Source organism: Ambystoma mexicanum, chromosome 2p (assembly GCF_040938575.1).
Source record: "Ambystoma mexicanum isolate Mex_15411 chromosome 2p, UKY_AmexF1_1, whole genome shotgun sequence".
Lineage (NCBI taxonomy): Eukaryota > Metazoa > Chordata > Amphibia > Caudata > Ambystomatidae > Ambystoma > Ambystoma mexicanum.
In genome coordinates this window covers 685,940,291-685,952,032 of record NC_090923.1, presented here as the reverse complement: position 1 = coordinate 685,952,032, position 11,742 = coordinate 685,940,291, and the positions used below count along the sequence as shown (strand labels likewise).

The 11,742-nt window shown below is 48.2% G+C and overlaps 1 protein-coding gene across 1 annotated transcript; it reads left to right on the top strand.

The window, feature by feature from the left end:
- The first annotated feature begins 4,155 nt into the window (after positions 1-4,155).
- LOC138566690 (nuclear apoptosis-inducing factor 1-like) lies at positions 4,156-6,185 on the top strand. The gene is made up of 2 exons (XM_069644259.1): positions 4,156-4,985; positions 5,300-6,185. Exons 1-2 carry the CDS (start codon positions 4,565-4,567, stop codon positions 6,139-6,141), a joined length of 1,263 nt encoding a protein of 420 aa, XP_069500360.1. The 5' UTR covers positions 4,156-4,564; the 3' UTR covers positions 6,142-6,185.
- Positions 6,186-11,742: the final 5,557 nt, after the last annotated feature.

Sequence of the window (11,742 nt, the reverse complement as noted above, 5' to 3'; positions counted from 1 at the left end):
GCTCGGCAAGTGACAAGCTTCTACATTGCAAGACTTGTATTGGGAGAAAGACACTGCAGCAATGACTTGACGTTGAGTGCGTGTTATTTCATGTGTTTAAATACTATTAAAGCAACACCGTAAGTTGTGTGTTCTCTGTGTTCGCTCTAATTTCTTGTAAATTAATACCTTATTTGCTTGAGGAAATGACATTAAGTTGTGTCTAGTGGCCATATATAGTTGAGTTTGCTTCATGCAAATGATGTATTGTCTGTCAATTTATGTTTACAGCTCATGATATATCAAAAAGAGGATATAGTCCAAATGTCCTGCAAGGGAACATTTCATTTAGAGCACATGTTGCATTTCCGGGGGTGATCTCCACCAATAACAGCCATTGGGTCTGTTGCATGAGAATTAACAGTTTCCCACAGAATTACATTTAACAAAAGCACACTATCATGTTTACACATAAATGAAACACATATGCATTACACAAAAGCATTTAAAATGTTATTTCAAGTGTGGTGCGTATGTGTCAGTTGTATGGAGAAATATTGTGCTGACGAAGCAAGCAGACAAGATGTAGGGCACAGAACCTAATATAAGTCATGGAAACTGCCTCAATTTAAAGTGAAGAGGTGCCAAAATAATGCCTGGCTTCATTTGCATGTGTTTATGTTTCTTTCAATTACCTATGGCATGTAGGGGGTTACTTGCGTCCATGAGAGATAGAACCCGATAAGTGGTGTAAAGTTGCTGCACACTAGAAACATTTTAATCGCATGTTAAATTCACAACCAAAAGTGGTGAACATCTTAGTAAAGTAAAAGTGCAGTTGGTTAAAATAGTGCTTCGTCATTAAGCTTGGGTGAACTTATTTGTTCGAACTTCGAAACACACGCATTTCAGGTGGTTCGAACATTTCAAACCGAAGTCAATCTTCTGATGAAATGTTCAAACTGACATTTCAAACCACTGGCTATGTTATGTGCTTTGCCTTAATGCTGGTTTGGACAGCTTTCAGAGAGGTCAGAGCTTTTATTGTGGAGGCAGGTTTAGGAAATCTGGAAAGTGACAGAGTAGTTGAGTGGACAGATGCATTGAAAGAGGCGGTGATTGTGTGAGCGATTGGAAAGTAATATTTAAAAAAGTTAATTTATAAATTATATTTTAAAATATTTTTTGATTGTGCAGTGTGACATATTCCGTATTTTCACCAGCTAGCTATGGAAGTGACATCAGTTTAAGGAAATGGAATCCCAGAAAGTGAAACAAGCTTTGGAATTCATGTAGATGAATGTATAATCCAAACACATTTTTTATTTTTATAATTGTTCGTTTATAACACGCATAATACCAACAAGTGGTTTCTAAGAAAAGGATCGGGATTCAAACCTGTGTTGCACTGCATTGTCTTGCTTCCAAGACAGCCATGTTGCCCCTGAGCTATCCTTCCTCCACTATATAATTATAATTTTTTTATCGGTCCAAGGAAGGGACCAAGGACACAGACCTTACAGGTCTAGAGGAATCAGAGGATACCATTTTCTGTTGAGCAGGGAACAAGAACGTTTTCAATGTCTTCCTAAATTCAATAGTCTCTTCCAGAAGAATGAGTTAGTATGTCAAGGGCCCTCATAACGAGTTTGGCAGTAGCCATGGAGCTACTAGCTCCATGGCTGCCACCAAACTGGGCTCATTTACCGGGTTCCTGCAATGAGGAATAACAGGGTTATTCCAACGTTGGAGGACCCGGTCATTCCTCCTTGCAGGAACCATTCCCCATTCCCATTTGAGCCGCCAAAGGGTTCAATGGGAATGGGGAAGGAGGTAACAACAGGCAGATTACAACTGGCCCTTTGTTACCTCCTTCTTCCCCTCGCGGGACCCGAAAAGCACGCATGGTTTTACCAGGTGTGCGATCCGGGTCCCGCGATGGGAAGCTTGTAATCAGCCCTGTCGGAATGAAGGGGGCCGGTCCCGTACCAGCCCCCTTCATTCCGACACCACCCGGGTCGTAATGAGGCCCAAGGTGTTTCATAACCTTGTTGCCTGTACAGGACCTGGCATGCAAAATATTTTGAATTGTAAGCGATATTCAATAAACACTACAGCTAAGTCAATGCCTAGTCTGGGATGCTGAGGAAAACCCTTATTGATGTATTTTTATGTCCAGTGCAGTACTCTGGATAATAACCCTTGTATAACACCCCCTCTTAGAATCCCCCTGACCCCACTGAGCCAAGAAGTAGGTTTGTTTTGCAAATTAAAAGGTTTATTTGAAAAATTAAACAATATATATATATATATATATATATATATATATATATATATATATATATATCACACTTTTATAATAAATTAATATCTGATAGTACACTTAGACATATGATGTGGATCCACAATGGGTAATGTTACAGTGGTACACTTGATTACTTTGGAGTAGTATAGAGGATGAGGTAGCTGAAAATGCTTGATGGTTTCAAGGAAATGCAAGGTGGAATAAAATGCAGTACAGCAAATAAACTTGATATGATTTCAACCAACAACAATGTAATCACCTTTCTCTGGCAACTCACTCTCCCCCTTTATACAATATAAGGAGATGGAAAGGAGAGCACACAGTCTTCAAGAATCCCAACAAATCACACTTTATAATGAAATAAACAGTTCCATTTCCCCAGCAAGCTTAGAGAAAACAGGTATGAGTTTTAAACAAAGGCGAATTACTTTGAAATGTGGTGGCAATGAAGTGAAAAGATGCTAAAATTGATTTTAATTCCCTCTAGAGTTTCAGGGTAGGTGATGGCTACTTTATATTAGTTCAGGCTCACTTTCGCAATGCTCTATGAGTAACTTGCAGGTTAAACGAATTTTAGCAAAGGAAAGCAAGGAGCTGCTGACTTTTTTTACTGGAGAAGAAATCAGGCCAAATCGCAAATCGCAGTAAAATTTTGCAAGTGCGTGAATCGTGATTACGGAGGACGTATAAGGAGTAGCAAGTCGGTTCTATGTTCGTTGGAAAGCCTGGAATCTCAGCTTTAAAATGGAACCACGTTCCTAGGACAAACGGTTCAGACGATACGGACAATTTAGTAAAGGTAGTTTTTCGGATTTAAAGTAGAACTCAGAATGACAGGTGACAGCTTGCAGCTTTAGAATGACAGATGACAGTTTGCAGCGGTAGAATGACAGATAACACGATTTCTAGGAGGCAGTTCTACTTAGGTTAAAATAGTTTGGATTAGATTATTTTAACTAAGAGATTGGGTTCTGCACAGTTCTGGCAGATACTCACTCCTAATTTTGAAATGAATGGGTCTCGTCACGGATCTGGTCAACTGGACTGGACTTCGGGCGGTTCTGCTCACAGCGTCTGGGTCAGCTCTGCTCTGCTGGTCTAGCCTCTCTGGATACAGCGGCCTCTGGTTCTGGATACTGCTCTGCTTTCCGGTCCAGATCAAGCAGATTCTGGATGTAACACTGCTTTCTGGGTACTGGCAAAAGTTCTTGGCAAAGAATTCAGACAGCTCGCCCGGCTGTGGAATAGTTTGCAAATGATTTTGAGGCCTGCTGACAAATACTTTTGCTTGCAGTGGGCCTTCTTGGTTCAAAGTTCTGTAGTCTCTGTTTAGCTTGGAAGTCTAAGTGTTGGATCTCTGGATGTGAAGTCGTAGGTCAGCACGCTACGTAGCAAATGGAATTGAATGTCTCTACCTGGGTTTCAATGTTCCTTTTATGTGTTTTGAAAGTGGGTGTGTGCATAGCATCACTAAGCCTGCCCCTCTCTTGATTTGATAGGTCAATAGATTCTTTGGTCCCTGATTTGGGAAGGGATAGTGTGTCAGAGTGATGTCATTTTTATGACCTACAGAAATGACACTCCCCTGGTCAATGTCCACACAAATCTATTTCTGATCCAAATAAATATTTCCCAGGTACACGAGTGGTTGACATTACATGTACATATTACACATTTCTTCAGGTAGTCTGTGTTCCGACTCTGGCGTTTCTAGGAGCTTGCATTCAAAAATGGCAACTTATTTTCGATTTTAGTGGGTTTTGCAACATTGGTTTTTCATCAAAAATTATACAAAGGTACACCCCCCTTCTCCAAATATCCAGGTAAATTTCCAGGTCTCTAGCTTAAATACAGTGGGCCTCATTACGACCCTGGCGGTAATCCGCCGTCATTACCGCCATGGCGTAATGAACGTTAACGCCGTGGGACGATGGTGTAAAGTGCGCCACATTACGACCCATCGCGCACGAGCATTACGCCATGGCGGTAATGTAAACAGCGCCATGGCGGTAATGCCCCCAAAACGGCACCTACCGGCATCGTATGCGGCGCAAGGTGCACCACCGCCACCGCCGTACATAGCGGTGACCGTAGTTAGCGGTCACCGCAATTAGCGTTGACCGTAGATAAGCGGAACCGGAAGTAGCGTCACCGCGGCGGAACGGGAAAGAGCACGGCGGCCATCTTTAAAAACACAATCCATTGCCATCCTCCGAAACCACTGGACATCCGAGCCTGAGACCCCGCCAATACCGGCTTCAACCTTCTACCTGCAGGAAGATGCCGAAAGTTTTGAAAAAAGCCTGTGACCGCCAGCGGCAAGACCGCTTCTCCAGAGAGGAGCTCACCATTCTAGCGGAGACCCTACAGGAGAACGCTGCAGTGGTATTCTCCAACCAACTGACAAGACCGGCCATAACCAAGAAGAAGGCCATATGGGCACTGGTAGCTCAGCGGGTCAGTGCCGTGGGAACGACACCCCGCAATGTCAAACAGTGCCGCAAGCGGTGGGACGATCTCCGGCTCAGAGTCAGGAGCATACTATCAGCCAACATGAACCTGGCAATGGCAACTGGGGGAGGATCGGAGTCCCCTATAAAATTGCAGCCATGGGAGGAAATCTGTGCCTCCACAATCGGAATGCAGAGCATTGAAGGAGTAGGAGGAATGGAGAGAGGAGCCCCGACATCGGGCGATGCAGGTAGGTGGCTCAAATCAAGGCATGCAAAGTCCATTCATGTGAAGTACAATGTTGGCCCATAGTGTGAATGCAACACATCAGCAGGAGACTGCCCACAGATACATCCGATCTGCACCCTGTACACATGCAGCATGCACACCCTAACTGCAGGCACCCACATACCTCCATGCTACTTCCACACAAAAGGGAGTCAACTTTTTTCCCCTGCATGAAATGTGCCACATGTACTAACTGATGAGATGCCAGTCGCAACAATGCCCGGCCAATGTCCGCAGACCCATCAATAACACTCTCCCTCCTCTGTCCCACCACAGGCTCAAATTCCGACCTTGAGGAAGAGGACACCACAGCCTCCACACCCACCAAGAGGGCCAGGCCAACTGTGCCAACGCCACAACCCTCCACCTCTGTCGTCCCGAGGAAAACACCACAGCAGGCAAAATCCATGCAAGGGAAACAGGACAGGGCACAGACAGCCACCCCAGCAGGCAGTACAGCAGCAGCAGCAGCAGCAGCAGACATCACACCAATCATGCCCACAGAAGCCACAGCCTCTGCTGCAAGCAGCACACTTGGGGAGACTGCTGCCATTGCTGCCTCCTCCGATAGTGAAGCAGGGACCTTTGAGGAGAGTGATGTCAGGAGCCCCACAGGCCACCCTCATTCCCCCTACCTGTCCCTAAGCAGCCCGCATGTGGATGCCACACAGGGTCAGCCAGAGGATGACGATTGGCCAGCCACTCCATCCCCGCTGCAGGGGCAGATCAGCCCAATGGGAATGCCACTGCCATTAGCCATGGCCCAGAATCCCAACCATTCTCTGGAGGCGATTGCCACCCGGCAGCAGCAACTTTCCTCGCTGCTCGAAGAACATGTTGCTGAATGTGGGGGGTCAAGTGCAGCAATGGATAAATGTGCTGAGACTGTGAAGGCAGCTATAGAGTCGTCCACAAAGGACATCTGCGCGGAACTAGCTGCTGTGCGGCACGCCATCACTGACCTTGTGCAGACAATACGGGCCATGCGTCCAAATGAGCAGGCAGGATCCTCCTCGGTTGCCAGCTCGACACCGAGCAGCCCCATCCGCCGATCGGGGAGGAACCTCCGCAGCACAGGCAGGGGTGCCCCGGGGGCCAGTGGAGGGGGCTGCCAATAGTGGCCGGACAGTGTAGGAATCCTACTACTGACACTGCTGCACAGACCAACTCACACCTTTGTTGGGATTCCAGGGGGGGGGGAGGGTGGAGGGGGGAGTGGGTGTGTTGGGGTGTGCAGGGGGGTGGCGGGGTGGTGTGTTGGGGAGTTAAGGGGGGAGTTTGGGGGGGGTGTGTGCAGGGGGGAGGTGGGAGGTGGGAGGGGGTGTGTTGGGGTGTGCAGGGGGGTGGCGGGGTGGTGTGTTGGGGAGTTAAGGGGGGAGTTTGGGGGGGGGTGTGTGCAGGGGGGAGGTGGGAGGTGGGAGGGGGTGTGACACGACAGTACATAGTTCAAATACAGTTTATTCGTTTCACAAAAGGAAACGTGTGGACATTTTCATTGCGTATGTGTGCTTTATTGGTGTCCAGTCCTCAGTGTGCATGCCCCAGAGTCACACAGTGCCCCAAGTGCTGTCTCCATGCGATGAACACCAGCCGTGTGTGCTAGAAGCAGTGGTTGATGATACTTTGGCGCATGGCACGCCCCTCCTGTGCATCGCCTCCTCCATGTGGTGGCGCCCCTTCTGCACCCTCCTCATCCTCATCCTCATCGTCAGGTGGTTGCAGTTCTGCGTCAGGGGGCAGGGGCACATTCCGTCTGACGCACATATTGTGCAGCATGACACATGCCATGACGATCTTTGCCACCTTCTCATGGCCATACAGGAGTGCCCCACCAGACCTGCTGAGGCTTCGGAACCGTGCCTTCAGGAGGCCGAATGTCTGCTCTATGACCACACGAGTACGTGTATGTGCACGGTTGTAGTCCTCCTCGTGCTGGTTCTGCGGGTTCCGGACTGGCGTGAGGAGCCACCTCTTCAGGGGGTAGGCTGCATCACCTGTATGTAGGCGAGAATGTATGTGTCAGTCATGTTGTCTGTCCAGGATCATGATGTCCCACCATGGCTGGCATGGAACTGTTACCTTGGCTCACTTCTACATGCACTAATTGATTCACACTATGCAACCAGTATATGCCCATTGCTGCCATGGCCTGTTTAGCATGCCATCACCCTATGTATGCAGAGGGGTTTAGTGCATTGTGAGTGGCCTTCCTCTGTATCCGTTCTCTGTGTTACTCACAGCCAGGTGGAGTATGCATCATCCCCCCCCCCCTTTCAGCCAGGTGGAGTATGCATCATCCCCCCCCCCCCTTTCAGCCAGGTGGAGTATGCATCATCCCCCCCCCCCCTTTCAGCCAGGTGGAGTATGCATCATCCCCCCCCCCCTTTCAGCCAGGTGGAGTATGCATCATCCCCCCCCCCCTTTCTGCCAGGTGGAGTATGCACTGGTACGTCATTCCCATGCCCACTTCCATGACATAGCACTCACCGAGTAGCCAGGATCTTGGGCCTGCATGTCGCTCCATGTAGCGTGGTATTGTGGAGTTCCTCAGGATCATGGAATCATGGGTTGATCCGGGGAATCGGGCACAACAATGTGTGATGATCTTGTTGGAGTCACAGACCATTTGCACGTTGATAGAGTGGAACTGTTTCCGGTTGCGGTACGGTACCTCCATGGCACGTGGAACCACCAATTCCACATGGGTGCAGTCGATGGCACCAATGCAACCGGGTATGCTGGCTAGTGCATGGAAACCCACTTTGGTGTTTGCAATCTCCTGGGCAGTCCGTGGTAATGAGATGTGGTCGTCTGTGTGCTTGAGGAGGGCATCAAGCACTTGGATGAGTGTTCGTGAGAATAATGGTTGTGAAATGCCATGCAGGTGCCCCACTGTGTGCTGGTAGGTGCCTGTGGCCAGGAAGTGGAGTACAGCCACTACCTTCAGTAGGGGGGGGATGGCGGTTGGACTTTCTATCATGCTGACGATGTCGTTGTGTGTCATGTCTACGATGGCGGTGATGGTGTCCCTGTCCAAACGGTACAGGGTGTGGATCTGCTCAGCAGTGAGGTTGTTTGGATTGGCTCTGATGCGTGGGATTGGGGGCTGCCTGCGTGGTGGCACTGGCTGTGCTGGTGGGGCTTGCTGGGCCTGCCTTGCCCTCCTTCTCCTCCTGCGTCTCCTCTGTGCTGCCTGTTGTTGTTGTTGTTGCTGTTGCTGTTGTAGTAGCACATGCATTGCTATCAGGTCCTCCAGCCCCAACATTGCTAGTCGTATTGGCATCATTGTGGAGTGTGACTGGGTGTGGGTAGGGGTGGGGTGTGCTCTTTTTATACTCCCCTGAGTCTGTATTGCCTTCACCTGTGCTGTTTCTGTGCACCTGTGGCAGCTGCATTCACTTGAATTGGCCCTTTACGGTTGGTTCGCGATGGCGTTATTTGCACCATGGCGGTAAGGTACTTAGCGGCCTCAATGATGGCGTTAGGTGCATGTCCGCTTGGGTCGGCATTTGCGTGCCTTTCCGCCATGGCGCTAAGTACGGTGTGGGCGGTCGCGTGCGCGCACCCTTAGCGCAGTTTGCGGCAGCGTTAACTACGATGCCGCTATTGGCATCGTAGTTAACGGTCACGGGTCATGATCGGACCTGGCGGAAAACGATGGCGGTAAGCATTTACCGCCATCGTTTTTCGCTTAGCGCCAGGGTCGTAATGAGGCCCAGTGTCTACAATATTCATAATTAGCGGGATTTTGCCCCAGAACATGGTACAAATTGGAGTTTGGACTCAAATCGTGAGGGCATTTTTCATACTAAGAATCTCAAGGTTGTACATTCCTGTCATTTGGTTACAATAAGTTATGCTGTTTCTATAAAATATATATTTGTTGCAGTTCAACTCCCCAAAGTGTTTGGGTCCACCTCCAGAAGTCTGGGTGGGTCAGTGATCACATGTCTCTCCTTGCTGGCAGAGGGCTGTTGACAGGAAACACTCAAAATTAACATACCCCATTCAACTGAAAGGGGCTATTGTCTCTCTCCTCCAGGCTGAAACGGAAACCACCTCCCTCTCACTCAGAAGGGCCATGTGATATCCTGCCTCCTGTTGTGAGTCTCTGGGGTGTTAAGAGTTCTCAGCCTCTTGGCCTCTGGGAACAACAGGTGGCTAAGATTTTTTAATTAACCAACAGGCTTTGAAGTCCAGTTGACTCAGGTCCCTTTGTCAGCCAGTTCTCCTGTCAGAGTTTAGACCGCTTACACCGCATTGTGGAATTTGTCGGTACTGCATCCATTTTTGGGATCTGTCTTCAATTACTGCATTTCAATAGAGTGGTCTTTTGCTTGATAGAATAGGACCCTTGCTTAACATTGTTTTGATGGCATCCTTACAGTAGAGTGGTAATGTGGAACCCCCCACAAGAGGTTGTATCTTTGGAGTGGTCTTGTGCCAACTGTGCAGCTCTCCTGGATTCTGGCGTGAATGTGGGCGGCGACAGCTCATCCCCACATCCACCCAGTCTATTGATTTAGTTTGTTCTGGGATAGAATAATGGGTGGCAACAGCTCATCCCCACATCTACCTAGTCTATTGATTCAACATGGGTCAAAACCCTTGACAAACCCCCCGCCCGACTGCGCTTTGATTTGAGTCGAGGGGAAGTCGGGTGCAAAGGAGGTTTTTAGCCCTTGCGCTGGTATGTCCACATTATCTTCTTCCAATTCTGTAGATGGCACAGTTCAGCATCTTTTCCTCCACCCAGTTGGATCGATCGGTCCTCCTCGCCGGTCCTGAGGGGAAAATTGGGCGGTACCCCAGGCCCCTCGGATCTTTACTCCCAGTCCCTGGGCGTCCTCCTTGGCCAGTCCCCAGGTTTTCTTTCTCCTAGGACTACAAAGGAAAGCGGCAATACCTATTCATAGACATTTCTCCCCACTATTGATATAGTGGGGCGACATATGCATTTTATACTTTAATAGACATAGCATTCCAATTTTGAAAAACAAGATATAATTCAGATACAGTGGCTTACAAGCGTCATAATATTTTAGAGACTATATGTGGGATATTTTAGGGTTGGAACTGAATTAATCTGGAGCGGCCCCCTCTGGTGTTGCAGAGGACTCCTCCAGTTGCTGCAGCGTGTGCCTGGGATGGCAACACTTTAGCTGATTTATATGTACCCACTTGTCTTCCCCTTCCGCCAAACCGCCTTTGGAGATGCGGATCTTGTAGGCCACAGGGGAGATTTTGTCTATAATTTCAAACGGTCCCTTCCATGTAGGCAAACATTTTTGCTATTTGGCCTAGTTCCTTTGGAATTGTATAGATAGACCCGGTCCCCGACAGTATATTCCTACCTGGTGGTCTTCAGGTCGTAGTGGGTTTTCATGCTATCAGCTGATCTTTCTAGATTCCGCTGAGCATAGGCAAAAGCATGCTGAAGGTGTTTCCTTAAATTCTCCACATACTCATGAGTTGTGGAGGCATTTATCAGTGTCTGCTCTTGGGTCCTGTAGAGCAGATGCTGGGGAAGCACTATCTTGCGTCCGGTCATCAACTCAAATGGTGACATTTTAGTTGCAGATGAAGGGGTAGATCTGATGGCCATTAGGACCAGAGGTAGTCGTATATCCCAACTTGGCCCAGAATCTGCCACACACTTTTTTAATATGCTTGCAATGGTTCGGTTGTATCTCTCTACTGCTCCTGAAGATGCTGGCCTGTTAGCAATATGTAGCTTCCTTTTGACCCCCAGTATCTCCCACATCTTTGTCATTACCTCGCTGGTGAAATGGCTACCTCTGTCTGACTCAATCCTTTGAGGTAGACCAAAACGGGAAAAGATGTGGTTAATAATCAGGGCAGCTGCTGTTTTTGCCTTGCAGTTTGGGGCCGGGAGACATTCCACCCACTTGGTAAACAAGCATGTAACGGTCAATATGTACTTGTTTCCTCTAGACAAGCAAATTACAGGGCCTACAATGTCGATTTGCAAATCTGACCATGGCAGTGTCATCCCCCTCTTTTGGAGAGGCGCACGGTGTGTGAGGGATGTTGGCTGAAATTGTGCACACACAAGACAACCCTTCAAGTATTGGTCGAGGTCCTGCCCCATGTGTGGCCAGTATGCAACCTCTCTTAAGATTTCAAGTGTTGTATGAAACCCCCTATGACCGGCGGTGGCCGCATCATGGGCGTGACTTAACATCAGGATTCGGAATGAGGTAGGAACCACCCACTGATCATGGCCAGCTTCGGATTTCCTTACCAACAAACCGTCTTGGATTTGGACATTTCATCAACACTCTTAGGTCCTCTTTCCCAATGTAATCGGTATCCGTCAGGGGAAGGTTCTCAGGGTCCTCAAGGTGTTGGTAAAACTTACCAATAATTGGATCCCCCTTCTGAGCTGTAATTAAATCAGCATCAGGGGTCTCCTTACTCCATTGTGCAGTTGAAAGATCATTGTGAGCATTTGTCTGGGACCTAGTGATAGCAGTGACATGGATTTCCCTCAATAGGGACTCTATTTCTATTAGATCCCCTTGGATGGCCCCGGTTTTGGCCAGCTGATCAGCTAAGTCATTTCCAGTTTTGTCTTGTCCCTCTACTTTGGAATGACCCTTGATCTTTTTCCAGTAGATGGTCATCCCATTTGAGGTGACGAGATCATCAATGTTTTGGATTAACTTCCCATGTTTCAAGGGTTTGTTATTAGCACA